Raw genomic sequence first — 16,452 nt, 5'->3', positions numbered from 1 at the left:
CGCGGACAATGGGTTAACCATCGTCCGTCGCTGTGGACGACGCGGACGATGTGTCGCGGATGATGGACACGCGTTTCTATTTTTTTTTGAATTTTTTCAATTTTTTTTTCTTATTTAAACTCTACTATTTACTACCATTTCACACACTCCAATTTCACATCTCTTCAATTTCTCTTCAATTATTCTCTCTCATCGACTCAAAAATGAATCCCGACGACTACGATTTGAGTACATCGGATGGCTGCAGACGGGCCTTGACTCGAGCCTTGTTCGATGCCGTTAATGAAGCCAAGGCGGAATGCTTGGCACAAATGCAGCGGGAGCAGGCGGTGGCGGAGGCGGAAGAGGAGGCGCGGGTCCCTCGCCCGATACGACGGCGGACGTTTGTCCCCCGCGAGCACGACGTAGCGCACGAACTTCTGTTCATAGATTATTTTGCCGAGAATCCAAGGCGGGGCCCGAATGTTTTTCACCGCCGTTTTAGAATGAGCCGAGATCTTTTTCTCCGCATTGTGCACACGTTGGAGGCCCGTGATGAGTACTTCCAAGAGTATCGGGAAGACGGGATGGGCGACTCCGGGCTTACGCCGTTGCACGTTAAGTGCACGGTTGCGATCCGCCAGTTGGCCTACGGCACAACATCGGATATGTTCGACGAGTACCTTCACGTCGGGGATACAACTGACCGCGAATGTCTGAAGAATTTTTATAAGTTAGTTGTGGAGGCTTTTGGCGACACATATTTGCGATGCCCGACTGCTGATGATTGCCAGAGCCTGATGCGGATGCACGAGACGGTGCACGGCTTCCCCTGGGATGCTAGGGAGCATCGACTGTATGCACTGGCAAGTGGAAGAACCCGGCCTGGAGAGGCCAATTTACTAGCGGCTACAAGGGCAGCCACCCGACGATGATCTTAGAAGCCGTCGCTGACCACCGCCTCTGGATCTGGCATGCCTACTTTGGTGTAGCCGGGTCGAACAACGACATCAACGTCCTCAACTCGTCCACCCTATTCGCCGATCGCGTGCAGGGTCGCGGGTCCGGCCATTCAAGCCCACTGCCAACGGCCGCACACATCATATGGGGTACTACTTGGCCGATGGCATATACCCTAGTTGGTTTGTATATTCATAATGATACGATGAGTGCCTTATTTGACCTTTTCATGAAGGTCCCTTTTTTGTATACTCCCTCCATTCTCCTTCATAGTTGAGTCATTTTTCCATTTAAGAAAGTTCCCTCATAGTTGAGTCATTTTCATATATAGTAACTTTTTTCTCTTTCTTACTTTACTTTCTCTTACTTTATTCTCTCTACTTTATTCACTTTTTACTTTATTCTCTCTACTTTTTTCTCTTTCTTACTTTTTTATCTATTTATTTAACACACTCAACATCCATTTCTTAAACTCCGTGCCGAAAAGTTCCGCCTCAACTATGAGAGAACGGAGAGAGTACTTTCTATGACCCGTAGGTCCATAATCATTGCATATGACCCATAGGTTTCATTGCCATAAATATCAGACCCATGGTAAGACCGTTTCAAATCCTCTTTAGTCCAATGATTCATAATCCGTGTAATTTTAATATCAGATGTAAAACATATTCATTGCGTCAATCACGTATCCATATCATTTTTCAACAAATAATTCCAATACACTATGAAAAATGAAAAATGTATTGATTGCACCACCGATCACATACCTATATTATATTCCACCATCAATATCAAATATCACATAATCTTATTAAGTTCACATCAAATAATCTAAATATTCACTATAATTCAACACATAGCAATCAATCATATAACACATGTAAAATTAAAAGTGTGATTTATACCTACATGATTACGATAGATATTCTAGTTGAGCCTTTGATTCTACTTCCGGCTGTGCATCATCTTCTTCGCCAAATTGCCTTGGTTATTAGTTTGCTATTCTGGCTATTCAAAATATTATTTGAATATTGTTTCTTCAATTCTGCAATTAGGATGGCGTGACCTTATTGGCTGAACTATTATTTCGCAAGTGTATGAATGTTGTGTGCATGAGTGAGATTTGAAGCAGAGGTTTTTGAGTCTACCACTTTCTCGTAGACTTCATTTAAAAGAAAATTCTCCCCTTCCTAACTCCAATCACATATATATCTATATATACAAAAGAGTCAGGTGTAAAATATGACTAGTTATCATACGTGTTTGTCTACTATCTAAATTACTCATATGTATAACTCTTCTAGCCACATATGCCATGCAACCTATTTATAATGCATTAAGGCATATTCCATGCACACAACACGTTACATATATATACACATAATCGTAAATAAAGAATCTTTATTAATTACTTTTAAAATAAATAAACACCGAACTTAATGTAGTACTCCTACTAAATTATTCAATTAAATGTAGATATACCGTTACTAATTTGAGTGAAAAATAAATCTAACACACCTATAAATCGATCAAGGAATAATTTCATTTTGACGACAATCTCGAAACTTGATCTCTGTAGCATTCCCGCCTTTCACATTCAAAACGTCGCAGCATTCCCTCCTATTCCCAATCTGATCAACAACTCCAGAATCAAACCTCAACAAAAAACAAATCCAAAAATTAAAGTGACAAAAAAACTCACCACATCAAATTTGGCAGCAGGGGAGGAGACGACGACGTCGGCGACGAACTCCGCCGAGTGATTCCCGGTGACGGAGCAAGCAGGCAGCCCCCGCGGCCGCGCTCTGCCATACCTCGTCACCACTCGCCTCCCTCTCTCTACGGATCGGAAGAAAAACTGATGCGGAGCTTCGCACGGGTGTCTGGAAGGGAGGCCGCGCGTGTTGAACACGAAGAACGGCCGCGCGAACTTCGTCCACGGCACGAACGTCTCGATCGGCCTCTGCAGCGCGCTAGGGTTGACGATCGCCTCGTAGATCTGGACGGAATACCCCCACGCGATCGAGATCGTCCAGTTCTTCAACTCGTCGTAGCAGATGCTCTGCTGCAGCAGCCTCGATTCGTCCGCCCTCGCCGCCGCCATCAGGTGTTTCAGCGATTCGTCTCTGCTCATTGCCGGAAAAATCGGCTCCACCTGATCCAGGTGGTGCAGCGACACCAGCGGCGCACGGGGATGCGACGATAGAAATCCAGATATATCGCGGTGGAGGTCGATCTGGTGGAACCCTAGCTCTCTGGTGATGGAAACCCCCAAATCAGCGACGCACGATTGAATTATATGGTCGCTTCCGTACAGATCCGGGTAGCGCTCGAGGCATACGTCCATGTTCGCGGCCAGCGCCGCCGCGAGAGGGTAGCTGAGGGCGTATCCGGCGCCGCCAAACGCCATCTCAAAAGAGTGCATCACATTCGAAGCGTGCGTCTCCGAATTCATTCCAATGTATAGAAATTTCCGGTGATCGTATCTGTTCAGAACATCAACCAAATTATCCACGAAAAGCACCGTGTCGTCGTCGGCCATCACAAACCACCTCACCTCACCGCGCCCTGCCTCCTCGATCTCGAAAAGCTCTGTTACAATGCGCGCCATACGGATGGCGTCGCGCGCCGTGTGCTTGTCGTAGTCCTTGTATCTCGACGTGTCCTGGGAGACGCGGAAGGGAGGGAGAGTGTGGTTCGGCCATGGGAGGAGCTCTGGCTTGATCTTATCAAGGAAGACGTAGCCTCGGGTTAGGTTAGGGTGCCACCATGACTCGACCGAGTGCTTTCTGTGGCTCCAAGTGGATGCGGTTGCTGCAATTCCGAAGACTATGTGAGTTGCATTACAAGGATGATCGGAAGAGGAAGGCTTGGTAAGGCTGATGGATGTGTAGAGCAAAGAATTGTTGTTGTTGAATGAGGAGATGGAGATGAGATGTATGAGCAAGCCTGAGATGATGAGACACTTCAACAGATTGTTGAGTAGTGTGTGTGATGGCATGCTTATTGTTGAACTAATCAGAATTAATTTGGGGTTGGATTTGGGATTGGATTTGTGATGAACAATTACAAGCATTGTGATCCTGATAATACATGTGACAGCCTATCATGCAAAATGCAAGAGCCTAGCACCAAAAACACCAATTAGTATGTCACATGTATCTTCAACACCATTTATGTTTTTGTAGTGCAATCGTCTATTTTATTTTACCAAATTAATCTTTGAAATATTCATTAAAGTATATGCCCTTTCTTACTTTAAGTATACCAAATTATTAATTAATTGTATTAAAATATTTACATTAACAATGTCGATAAGAACTAGCTATAATTATTTATCCTTACGTTTTTATCTCATTTTCGGGAGTAGTAATCTAAAATTACCACGATAATTTCAAATTTATTTATTTGTGATTTGTATAGATTCCACTTGAAATTGATCAAATTAATACGACTCTTGAGATTTACTAAATAGTACTCCTACTAGTGTTTACAAATAATACTAGTCGTTGTAAACTACAATCTCAAAGTCGAATTATAGGTGAAGGTTATAAAGTAAAGTTAATTTTAAGAGTGAACTATATAAATGGCACCTGATCTGTTACTTTCGCACATAAATGGTACCTGATTTTTATTTTATATAGTTTTTGGTACCTATAAATCACATTTTTGGTACCTCATGCAATTTTGACCCCAAAATGCTCTCTAAACAAATACATATTTCCATTTGTATCATTAAGATTATTTTGGGCATACAAAACTAAGTACCAAAAGTGATATTATAATTTCTTCGCTCATTCTTCTCACTCTTTATACTATTATTATTAATCAATATTAAAATTATTATTTTGATATTATAAATTAATAATTAATTTATTTTTTAATATCAGTCAAATATACTTAATTATAGTTATAGTTATAGTTATAGAGTAGTGATATGGGACAATTGCCCATTAAGTACATAACTAGAGAACAAATATCAGCCACAAGATTAAGAAAATCAAGGGCTGATATTCATCCATGTAATATTGAAATTCATCCAGATTTTACATCACTATATGAATGAATTACTTCACTATAAGATGACGAGGGTAAAATTGTCATTTAACAAATGAAAATAGGGTTAAATTCGAAAACATATCATTTTCAAAATTCATCATCGTGCGACTCTTCTCCTTCTCTTCTCATCATTTTGCCAATCCTCCAATTGAAAATCTAGGGCTCAATCGTTTGTCGTCATCGATCATCGTCACCTCCTTCTACTGTGTTCGCTCTTCTCTTTCGTCTCTTTGTGTTTCTATCACAGTTTCGTCACCCAGCTCCTCACCGCGACTGTACTGCCGGTGCGCTGCTACGTCGGTCTTGCCAATTTCGCTCCAGCTTTTGGAGTCAGTCCCGCTCTGCCGCTGCACTCACGGCCAACAGGTCAGTTGCCGTCGTCGTATTACTGCCCGGACATCCCCCACCTCTTTTTGATTTGGTAAGTTCTCAAAATTTTGGTTTTGATTCACAGTTTACGTTTTGTTGAATTAGGCTATTGTTCAACAAAATATTGTTCACAAAGTATGTATATAATGTTTATAGTGATGTTTGTTATTGCGCATATAGTGATGTGTATATTTGCATATATTGAAGTAACTTCTGCATGCCTTATAGTGAAGCAAACATTATTGAGAATCTGAACAGAAATAGTTCACTTTGTAGCATGTTTAGTTCACTAATGATTCGTTTTTAGTTCACTTTGTAGCATGTTTTGTCATTTCAGTGAAGTATATTGAGCATATAGTGAAGTATAATTTGTTTGCATATAGTGTACTATTTTGTCATTTCAGTGAAATATATTTAGCATATGTAGTGAAGTGAATTGAGCATATAGTGAAGTATAATCTGCTTGCATGTAGTGTACTGTGTTGTCCTTTTGGTGAAGTATGATGAACATCTTGTGAAGTAAATAAAGCATATAGTGAAGTATATTTTGCATATAATGATGTATATAGTGCATATAGTGAAGTATTCCATGCTTAGAGTGAAATGTTTGTGATCCATGCTTATTGTGTGCTCTATTTTTTCATCTCAGTGAACTATAATGTGCTTAGAGTGAAGTATAATGTGCTTAGAGTGAAGTATTTCATGGTTAGAGTGATGTGTTTGTGATGCATGCTTATAGTTGATGCAATTTTTATTAGCACTAAACAAACCTGTAAGTATACAGAGTATATATAGTATAGCTAAAGGTCAGTACCGGATATCGAACACGGAGAAGGCAAACACAAAGTGTCTATCCTCTACTAGAACTCAATTACTATCTGGAAGAACAAGAGAATTTGGAAACTTTTGAAAACTGAAAATAACTAAAAGCAATTAACAACTAAATGCAAGCAAAACACAAAGACAATCGATAGAGATAAGGGAATTCCAGGGATGTGCGTTCACAGTTATGGTTATACAAATTCCAAACTACAATAATTTAGCACAGTTATTACTTTGATAACGAGTCACCTAGCTTATGCTCATGCGATGCAAACGTTGATTACAAAATTAGGGTTGTCAATCCTAACACGTAACTCCATAAAGCTCCTAAGACCCTTGAAAAGTCCCCACTCTCAATTAACAGTGCCGTTTAAGGGAAGCTAATTGTAGCGTCTACTAAGAGAATCTAACTCGCTAGATCTATCTCACAGTTATTAAGCAAGCTATATTAAATCATACAAGATTGTGTCACTCAATCATGCAGCATCAAAACTACTTAGGGAAGAATCAAAGTAAAAACAAAACGGATATTAAATAGAAAATTGGAATTGTATAACCAAAGTTGTTACTAACACATCCCTAGAATCCTATGAGTTTAGTTACACATAATGAAATAAGTTAAACATATAGATTGAAGGGAAGACAACTGAAACATAAAACTAAAGCAAATAAAACTCGTAGGTTGAATCCTTGTCGTTCTTGATGTTCTTGAAATCCTTCTCCAACTCCTTGCACAAGTAAAGTACTCTAGCTTTTGATCTCTATGAATTATTTTGCAAGTAGAAGCTCTCTCTTATTTGATGAAGTTTGAGGTCTTATTTATAGGGGAAAGTCATTCCTTGTTGTAGAAGGAAAAGATCTTCAAAATATGATAAATCTTGGAGCAAATCTAGGGCATCTCGGATTCGCCGCCTTTCTCCGGCGGGCTGCCGCACTTTGGCCGGCGGTCGCCGCGTCGGAGTCCACAGAGTATGTTTCTCCGGCGGCGGACCGCCGCATGACTTCCGGCGGTCACTGGCCGGCGGTCACAGAGTATTTAACACACCCAATATTTTTTTCTAAAACTCCGTGCCGAAAAATTTTGCCACGGAAGAAGTAGTAAAACTGTAAAAGCCTCTTTCTCAAGTGTGCTCTTTCCCACGTTGGGTAAATTGATGCTTTCATTAGTCTCTCTTACCCCCCCCCCCCACCCAAATTAAAAATGGCACCGCCAGCAATTTGTCTCTCTTCCCTCTTTGGAAATTTAGACATGTTCATAGTTCATAAACCGGCGGTTCCGGTTTTGGAAAATGTGGAACCGAAATTGAATCGTGAGGCTATTTCACGGTTCCGGTTCCGAACCGCTGGTTTTCGGACGGTTCCTCGCAATTCCAGTTCGATTTGACGGTTTTTCATTTTTTTTGGTTATGTAATTTGGAATTTTGGACTTATACAATAAATTGGAACAAAACAATGAATAATTTAAATTGAAATAAGACGAATAATGTGAAATCATATCAATTTATAGAATTTGAGTTGTAATGGATAACAATACATTACAATTTTCAATGCATATAAAACAAGTGTGTCGGAATATAAATTAAAAAAAACATGAAATGGGGGAAAAAGGTTTCACGGTTAACCGCCGGTTCCGATCTAAAAGCAGTCTGAAAAAGCTGCTCCTTGGTTGCTAACGGCTAACGCCTCGAATACCTCATCGGAACCGTCCGGAACCGACGGTTCGGTGACGGTTCGTAAAATCTTAAACCGGAACCGGCCTGCGGTTCCAAATATAGCGGTTCCGGTTCATAAAAAATGTCACAGTTCCAGTTCGAAAACGTAACCGAACCGAAACCGACGATTACGGTTTTGCGTTAATTGTCGGAAACGAAAATGTTGGGCATCTCTACGTGGAACGTGGATGATTCGCCCGAATACACATTGTTGCAAGACTTGGTGATGTCTCTGCTTTATTGTTCCCGATTAACCCGTAACAATATTTTAGGTGGATGGGTGAGCTGAAATGAAACTGAAAGGCTACATTGCCCAAAACGGGGGGGCCTGAAACGTGTCCCGCGCCACCAGAGGAGGGGCCGCCTACGTGTCAAGCATCAGACGATGCGGGCCCCACAATCGAAAGCGAGATATCCACCACTGCGGTGGTCGCTCCCTATTGGTCCACGTTTTCCGGCTCTTAAAGCAGCGCTCGTACACGCGTTGACACATCAACGGCGCTCATTCACTCTTCAATAGGCGCCCCCGCCCTCCGACGCCTCCTACCATAATAATTGCTGCAATTTCTATTCCCCTTTTTTTCTTTTTTCCACGATATTTTCCAACAACTTCAAAAAAATAAGCATTCATTGCTTCTCTTTGCATCAGTCGCTTTCACCCTTCTCTCTTCATTTTTGTTTTTTCGATTTCTATGCTTTCTTCCGGTGGTGGATGGCGGAGATCTGTTGCGGTGTGGTGAGCGAGAGCGAGGGTGGTTCGTGCGAGACCAGCACCAGAGCGGCGAGGAGGCGGAGGGCGGATCCCGCCGTTAAGCGCCGCTGTCTCGATCTCTGCGATAAACCTTTGCATAATTGCGGTGGCGAAACTGAAAAACTCAGTTTGAGATCGGAGAAAGGGAAACAGTTGCCGCCGCCGATCGTTTTGACTCCGATTCTGAATCCGCTGCCGTCGTCTTCATCCGGCGCCGGGATCAGCAGCAATAGGAAGGATGCTCTCCCGAAATTCGGTTTCGCCTCCGTTTGTGGACGGCGGCGGGACATGGAGGACGCCGTCGCGAGTCATCCTTCCTTCTTCCGGAGAGAAAAACGCGATCTCGAAGACGCCGCCGCAGCTCTCCACTACTTCGGCGTCTACGACGGCCACGGATGCTCTCACGTAAATAAAAAAATAAATTGATACTGAAATCGACTGATTGATTGACGCTTACATTCAATTGTGCGAATATTTCAGGTAGCTACGAAATGCAAGGAGAGATTGCACGAGATGGTGAAGGAGGAGTTGCTCCTCGACGACGTCGGAGAAGAAGTATCAGATCGAAACAGTAGCAGCTGGTGGAGGCGCGTGATGGAGCGTAGCTTCACGCGCATGGATAGAGAAGTGGTTGCATGGAACGAAAACGTGGTGGAAAACATGATCCCGAGCTGCCGCTGCGAGCTGCAGTCGCCGGACTGCGATGCCGTCGGATCCACGGCGGTGGTGGCCGTGGTCACTCCGTGCAACATAGTCGTCGCCAATTGCGGCGATTCGAGGGCGGTGCTGTGCCGGAACGGCAAGGCCATTCCCCTTTCCACCGACCACAAAGTGAGTATTGGTGAAAAATGGATTATGTGTTGGTTTAATTTAAGCTAATTGCTTGTTTGACAAAACCGAAATGTAGCCGGACCGGCCGGACGAGATGAACCGGATACAGGCCGCCGGAGGCCGAGTCATTTTCTGGGAGGGTGCTCGGGTTCTTGGAGTTCTTGCCATGTCGAGAGCCATCGGTAACGTTGTTTTTTTTCTATTTCAAACGGTAATTAACATAATACAAATTGCCAAATAAATGTACTGATTTGATGGTCATTTTAGAATTAGTGAAAAAAATGATGTTTTGAACTTAACTAGACAATGTGATTAGATTTTGTTGCATTGCCGAATGCTAATTTGTCCACGTGTTTTAAACCGGCTAACACGTCATGCACCAAATTCGTCGTTAGGATAGAATAATTGCCAAAATCTCGAAATTCATTAGTATTTTAGAAAAGTGATGAGAGGCAATTGTAGGAGATAATTATTTGAAGCCATACGTGAGTTGCGAGCCAGAGGTGACAATAACGGAGCGGAGCGAAGGGGACGAGTGCTTGATACTAGCGAGCGATGGGCTGTGGGACGTGGTGTCGAACGAGACCGCATGCGGTGTGGCGAGGATGTGCCTCAAGGGGAAGGCCAAGGTGATGGACGGAGGCACGGACAAAGCGTGCGAGGATGCATCGATGCTGCTCACAAAGTTGGCTCTGGCGCGGAGGAGTGCAGACAACGTAAGTGTACTCGTTATTGATCTGAGCTGAGCTGATGGGGACGGGCATGTTACATTTCTAATTTTAGTATATCTCACTTTCTCTTTTTTATAAACGTGGAGATGTTTGGTTGTAAAATTGATGGGCACCTCAAGTTTATGTGACGATGAGCTGTCGTTTGTTGAGACAATGTATGTATAGTAAGTGCGGCCACCTTTAATTCCAATTAAGGAGTACTTGTTTTAGTTGACGACTTGACGTGAATAAAATTTCTTTAATCATTGTTTTGTTACAGAAAAACTTTAATTGATTCTGAAATTTGAATGAATTAATACTTTGATTGCATTGGTAAAACAACAAAACTGTAATTGATTCTAAAATTAGAATAAATTAATAATTTGATTACAAGATCTAATTGCTAGTAAAATTAACGATGGGTCGTCCAATATCTGAACATCGTTTGCGTGGAGGAGTGAGTATTAACAGTGGGTCCATTATGTTAATGAATTATGGGTCCATTAAGTGGGGATGCAATCTGCTTTTTCTAATTAAAGAAAAATAATAAGTTAAAAAATAAATTATCTCGTGTGAGAAAAAAATTACAACAAAATATACAAATTAATAAAAAAGAATTTTTCATGAACGAGAATATATTTTTATCTAAAAAGAGCGTTTTGTGGCTTGATTGCTATATTAGTTGGTTGGAGAGTGATCAATTGTTAACTCATCCCTTAGTTGCTAACTACAATTAATTTAAGACTATAATATTTTAGAAATCTTACAATTTGCAATGTGTAAATTTGTTTTTCATTTTTTAATATTAAAAAGATAATAATAACTATTAAATTTAGGGTTTAGAAATACAATGTCAATACAGTATATGAAATACATCAACACGAAGACATAATAATGTCAACACAATTTCATATTGACATTTTACAAGCATAATATTGACATATTATGTAAGGTGTATTGAAAATTAATCCATGAGTGGGTATTTCGAGTAAAAGAAACCCATTTTACTAATTAGACTCGGTAAGAAAAGTTAAGAGAGTTAATTCGTTTATAGCTAACAATTCTGTTAAATAAAGGGAGTTGAATAAATTTGTAAGATAAATTCCAATACTAAATCACCAATTCACTACCAATGACAAAATACTCAACTGAAATTAATCAACGTTACAATGGGAAAGATTCATCAAAACAGTTATCAGGAGGCAACTCATAAATTTAGCAGTAAAAATCTACACTTACATCGCAATTTACCAAAAAAAAGTTGATTTACCCAGTCGAATCATAAACTGCGTTCGGAAAAAAGGGAATGATAAAACAAAACTACAGCACTTGGGGCCATTTGATCATAGTTGCCTCTGAATTAGTCTTTTAGGGGGTATCATCCACTTCACGAAACAATACATGAACAAGTTTCTTAAACATTCTGTCATCGCACAATGCCTTAGTACCATGTTCAAGTCTCCGAGTCCTACAAAATTGAAAACGGCCCATATACATAAGGTCACTAAACGAGAACACATTCATACACAGTTTTAATCAAGGATAATAACAATTTGCAAGGCTTAAGCAAACTTAGTGCAAGTATAACAAACATGATATCATACCAAATATAACTCAAATGACTTCTGATCCCTTCTAAGTATGTAACCATGAAGAGTGTTTTATTTACTCATTCTTCACATTTTTCATAACTCTGATTACATCTACTAGAATAAGGGGCAAACGACACATGGTGTTACAAAAGAATCCTACTTAAATAAATTCCTGGCAGTGTAGTTTGTTAAACTACGCCAGCTACAGAGACACTTGTAATTGGGCCTTGGGGTAGAAAATTTAAATTCAAAAGGAATTTCCCACTAAATTAAGTACATCTTCATTGTCTCTATAAAAGAATTGATTGCAAGGGTTTGAAAATATTATCTAAAACCTGTAATGTTCTAGGACCACAGTCAAGAGATGAGAAACACAAACAGGTCGCTTTTGGGTGGTGATTTTCAGACATTAATTTAATGAATTGTAGGAGTAACTAGGTCCAGCAAGCCTTTATGAAACACAAAGCTTCCACCCATAAAATGAGATCCAGATACCATATATACAACCAGGCCCCTGCACCCAACCATGTGGAAGGGACTAAAATGGCAAACAATTACAATGTCATTCTGACTTTACGAAAATACAGTAGAAAATGCAGCTAGTTCACCAGTGAAATTATGTATTGAAGGAACAAAATTGGCTAAAAGAATATCGTCAGTCATTTTGGTATGCAAAATATAAATCATGACAAAGTATGACAGAATATGCAACTACTTACTCAATGGATAAATGATTATGTAGTTGGAACTTGGAAATCCAATGAGAAATGCAAAACATGGGTCATAAAGTCTATTTTTACATATAATAATAAACAAGTCCAAAACTAGAGACATGTGTCAGAAATACTATAGGAATTATTAACCGAGAATGAGAGAAGGCACAAACATGGTACGGAGCATAGATCAAATACCAGCATAATGGCAAGTAAGAATTTAATCTTTTATTAAATAATTATCCTCTAAACATTTCACCAAATTGCATAACAATTTCATCATGGAAGAAGAGATAACCATCCAAAAATAAAAACATATAAAGAAGGCAATACAAAGAAAAAAGGAACTGCTTAAATTGCTATAATGTACTACTAGTAAAATACAAGGTTGGAAGAGAAGGAAACAAAACAAACCTGGATAGTCTCCGAGAGCCATGCACATTATGAGAGCACTTGCTTTAAAAGGGCCGCTTTTTATCACTTGGTTTTAGAATCTGAAATGAGCACATCAAACTCTCATCGACGCTCATCATAGCTCCAGCATTGTCAAACTCACCACAGTAGTTGGGTGCAGAAAATATGGTTACTAGTTGCCTATCAGCGAAAAATTCATAGCCATCTTCTACAACCTGCTCAAACAAGCACATTATCAGATACTATATCCAAATGTGGGAGTACTGAAAGAAAAAAAAGTAAGTAACAATACCTGGTGGGCACGACAAACGAGGTCCATATCATGTTGTGTTAGAAATTCAGCCACTTTATTTTGACCAAATGTGTATGAGACTCCTCTGTCATTCATCCCCCAACCTTTAACTTCTCTACTCGGATCAGCCCAAAGTAGATCACAAAGCAGACCAGACTCAGGAATATCCGTTGGACGAGTTAAATTTCTAATTTGATCCATGTTTGTTAGATCAGGAGAAAGACCACCATGCATGCAAAGAATCTTATCATCTATAAGAGCTGCTACAGGAAGGCAGTTAAAGCAATCAGTGAAAACTTTCCACAACCTAACATTAAAACGGCGCTTGCATTCATCATAGAATCCATATATCCTGTTGATAGAAGCACATTCGTGATTCCCTCTCAAGAGAAAGAAATTTTCGGGATATTTGATCTTGTAGGCAAGAAGAAGGCAGATTGTCTCCAAACTCTGTTTGCCTCGATCAACATAATCCCCTAAGAACAGATAATTGGCCTCGGGCGGGAATCCTCCATATTCAAAAAGCCTCAAAAGATCTCCATATTGTCCGTGAATATCACCTGGGATCCACAAAATAAGTAATTAAATCACAATTTTTCTCAGGTGAAATGAAAAGGAAACTGAAAATTCCACAAACAGCAAATAAGGGCTCCAACTCAACAATAGAGGAGCATGTATCTTTTTTATGTTCTAATACATGCTGATAAGTTGATTTATTTAAATAAAAAATTCTAGTGCAATGCTAATACCTCTAGAATCTCGCTCAGGCACATAGGAGGAAGTTAGTCATGTAACAATATGCGAACAAATTTTTCTTGATGCCACAAACAAGCAAGTTTGCATTACGCTAAACGAGTAGAAGTTTCTTAATAAACAAAAGAGTTTCTTCAACTTGCATATGATTTAGCACTAACAATATCTCACTGGGCTAATAATACCAGTAACTCTAGATTTAACTTTTGGCACAGAAGAATTAGTTGACTGTGAGAAAAATGAGAATCTTGAAAAAGTGTGGTAGCTACTTCTTCCAAAAGGCATCTTGACTCACTAATAGATTCTTCATACTTTCAAGCCTTACAAAGTCTGAAAAGCAAAATGAGTGGTGCAATATAATAGTTCAAATTCCCAAAGAGGCCATTACTTGCAATATTACTAATAACAGCAATATTCCCAAAGACTCACTAATAGATTACTTGCAATATAAAGCAAGTTCATGAGATGGGAAAATGAAAACTTAAGCAAGATATTCACCCTTCTTTAGTTATTCTATATCATCCGGGACCATTCTGTTACAAAGCTATACATAAATGAAAAGTAGCATTAAGAAACAATGCAAAACAGCTTCAATTGACCTAATAACAGAACTAAACCCTACAAAGTTATAATTCACTCACGACATATGACAGCCATGCAACACCAGAATGAGGCTCTACTGATTCTTACACGGCAACCTCTTTATGCAACTCATGGAACATAATTATCATCCATTAATTCAACCCATTTTGCTGAGAAAATTCAACAGCATTAAAAAAATTACCACACCATCACCATTTCTAACGAGTCACCAGCAATTCAAATTTATTTCACATTCTGCAGATGATGAAAGCACAATCAAGCGGACAGGATGAAAAGGGGATGAACGGAAAGTATACCGCAGATCTTGATAGGTGCTTCGAGCTCGAGGAGATTAGGCTGCGATAGGAATATTTCCCGCGACGTGGCGCAGAGAGCACGGATCTCGTTCTCGGACAGCTGCACCTGGCGCACAGTCCTGGCGTTCCGGAACTCCAATAGCCGATTGATGATGTCGTCCAGCACGGCAGGCTCAATCCCCGCCATTCTATCCACCTCCAAAAAGCTCTCAGAAAAAATTACAAACCCTAGATTAACGAAACCGAGAGAAGCACAAAAAAGAAGCCGAAATTCCTCCGGGGCTCAATTTGCAGGGCAATTGCAGCAAAGAAATGATCTTGAGCTCGAAAAGAGGGAAAAGGCAGCTAGGTATTGAGGAATCTAATAAGTCCGATGCGGCGGAGAAGACTAAAAGTTCATGCAAAGAGAAGCAGTGGATTTATTTGATTAAATAAAGGGAGAAAAAGAATCGGTAAATCCGCAGCGGATGCGTAATTGCCTATGCTACGAAGATATTTGGAGTGGACCACGTCTTCTTCTTCTTCTTCTACACTCGTGTTGTGTTATGCTTCTCCTCTCCTTTATTGGGTCCAGTTAGTGCTGCGCCATAGCCACAGAGAAAGAGAGGCGTTGTTTGATTCAATTTGGGGGCTAGGGTTGCGATGCTTATTGGCGCACTTATTGTTTTAACTTTATTTAGATGTTGTTTTCAAGATATCAACGTAAAATAAATCATTTTCTATAGTGTATCTTTTTTAACTGAGAGCAGGACATCTTTTTTTTCTACGAACTTTGTCAAAGTGTCATTTTAGGTCCGTGATTTTTAAAAATATCATTTGAGATCTGCCAATTATGGGTTAATATCAATTGAAAAACTTTTTTACTATTTCCAAAATTTTTTGGATGAAAATACCCTCAATATCTTTAAGAGTATATATATTTTTAATAAACTTATCATATACTCATTTTTTTAATAAATATCTTTATTATATTTTTTTTTATGAATTTTCTAAATATAATTTGACCTTCAATATTATCACTTAATTTTGTGACATGCAAGAAAGATCCTTATTCAATTTTTTATTATTAAAGAAAATTCTTTATTCAATTTTAAAAATTCTTTAATAAAAAAAATTTAAGAAGCAAATTTTGCATGTCACAAAATTAAGTGATAATATTGAAGGTCAAATTATATTTTAAAAATTCGTAAAAAATATATTATAAATATATTTATAGAAAATATGAGTATATGATAACTTTATTAAAAATATATCCCCTTTAAGGTATTGAGGGTATTTCCATCCAGAAAAATTTGGAAATAGTAAAAAAGTACTTCAAATGATATTAACTTATAGTTGGTGGAACTCAAATGATATTTTCAAAGTTCACGGACCTAAAATGATACTTTGACAAAGTTCGTAGACCAAAAAATATGTTCCCTCTTTTTAATTTATTAAGTTTTTAAGATTTGAACATCTTAGCTTTCAGTACACAATCATTTCAAATATTATCTTGTTAGTATTATTACACAATTATTTGAAATATTATCTCATTATAACAACAAAAATTAGATTAGTGAAATCTGACAACGATTGGAGATTACGGTAAATCGTCCC

General features: G+C 39.2%; 4 protein-coding genes across 5 annotated transcripts; 2 read left to right on the top strand and 2 right to left on the bottom strand.

The window, feature by feature from the left end:
* The first annotated feature begins 203 nt into the window (after nt 1-203).
* On the top strand, nt 204-914 carry LOC125215797. Its single transcript, XM_048117348.1, has one exon. It carries the CDS (start codon nt 204-206, stop codon nt 912-914), a length of 711 nt encoding a protein of 236 aa, XP_047973305.1.
* A 1,540-nt stretch (nt 915-2,454) lies between these two features.
* Nucleotides 2,455-4,024, bottom strand: LOC125210733. Its single transcript, XM_048110316.1, has 2 exons — nt 2,642-4,024; nt 2,455-2,570 (listed from the first exon to the last, which is right to left on the bottom strand). Exons 1-2 carry the CDS (start codon nt 4,013-4,015, stop codon nt 2,469-2,471), a joined length of 1,476 nt encoding a protein of 491 aa, XP_047966273.1. The 5' UTR covers nt 4,016-4,024; the 3' UTR covers nt 2,455-2,468.
* Nucleotides 4,025-8,450: 4,426 nt separating this feature from the next.
* On the top strand, nt 8,451-10,428 carry LOC125210938 (probable protein phosphatase 2C 24). 2 transcript variants are annotated; one of them, XM_048110587.1, is made up of 4 exons: nt 8,451-9,057; nt 9,133-9,483; nt 9,560-9,665; nt 9,963-10,428. In XM_048110587.1, the coding sequence occupies exons 1-4, from the start codon at nt 8,614-8,616 to the stop codon at nt 10,217-10,219; spliced, it is 1,158 nt and encodes a 385-aa protein (XP_047966544.1). In that variant the 5' UTR covers nt 8,451-8,613; the 3' UTR covers nt 10,220-10,428. The 2 variants fall into 2 exon arrangements, with proteins under 2 accessions (XP_047966544.1, XP_047966542.1); XM_048110585.1 differs by having other exon boundaries at nt 8,456-9,057; nt 9,946-10,428.
* An 887-nt stretch (nt 10,429-11,315) lies between these two features.
* On the bottom strand, nt 11,316-15,494 carry LOC125210939 (serine/threonine-protein phosphatase PP1 isozyme 2-like). Its single transcript, XM_048110588.1, has 4 exons — nt 14,857-15,494; nt 13,205-13,764; nt 12,913-13,127; nt 11,316-11,661 (listed from the first exon to the last, which is right to left on the bottom strand). The coding sequence occupies exons 1-3, from the start codon at nt 15,041-15,043 to the stop codon at nt 12,957-12,959; spliced, it is 918 nt and encodes a 305-aa protein (XP_047966545.1). The 5' UTR covers nt 15,044-15,494; the 3' UTR covers nt 11,316-11,661; nt 12,913-12,956.
* Between the last annotated feature and the right edge of the window lie 958 nt (nt 15,495-16,452).

Source organism: Salvia hispanica, chromosome 3 (assembly GCF_023119035.1).
Source record: "Salvia hispanica cultivar TCC Black 2014 chromosome 3, UniMelb_Shisp_WGS_1.0, whole genome shotgun sequence".
Taxonomy (NCBI): domain Eukaryota; kingdom Viridiplantae; phylum Streptophyta; class Magnoliopsida; order Lamiales; family Lamiaceae; genus Salvia; species Salvia hispanica.
Note: the sequence above shows the minus strand (reverse complement) of the source record. Positions and strands in the feature narration are given on the sequence as shown.

What these genes read in the sequence shown, in the direction of transcription:
- LOC125210733 (XM_048110316.1), bottom strand. Translation starts at nt 4,015, where the DNA reads ATGCTTGTAATTGTTCATCACAAATCCAATCCCAAATCCAACCCCAAA. An exon ending in CTGCTGCCAAATTTGATGTG is followed by an intron (nt 2,571 to 2,641) that starts GTGAGTTTTTTT and finishes GTTGTTGATCAG; the next exon opens with ATTGGGAATAGGAGGGAATG.
- LOC125210939 (XM_048110588.1), bottom strand. Translation starts at nt 15,043, where the DNA reads ATGGCGGGGATTGAGCCTGCCGTGCTGGACGACATCATCAATCGGCTA. An exon ending in AGCACCTATCAAGATCTGCG is followed by an intron (nt 13,765 to 14,856) that starts GTATACTTTCCG and finishes TGTGGATCCCAG; the next exon opens with GTGATATTCACGGACAATAT. An exon ending in TCGTTTGTCGTGCCCACCAG is followed by an intron (nt 13,128 to 13,204) that starts GTATTGTTACTT and finishes TTGTTTGAGCAG; the next exon opens with GTTGTAGAAGATGGCTATGA.
- LOC125210938 (XM_048110585.1), top strand. Translation starts at nt 8,614, where the DNA reads ATGGCGGAGATCTGTTGCGGTGTGGTGAGCGAGAGCGAGGGTGGTTCG. An exon ending in ACGGCCACGGATGCTCTCAC is followed by an intron (nt 9,058 to 9,132) that starts GTAAATAAAAAA and finishes CGAATATTTCAG; the next exon opens with GTAGCTACGAAATGCAAGGA. An exon ending in TGCCATGTCGAGAGCCATCG is followed by an intron (nt 9,666 to 9,945) that starts GTAACGTTGTTT and finishes AGGCAATTGTAG; the next exon opens with GAGATAATTATTTGAAGCCA.
- LOC125215797 (XM_048117348.1), top strand. Translation starts at nt 204, where the DNA reads ATGAATCCCGACGACTACGATTTGAGTACATCGGATGGCTGCAGACGG.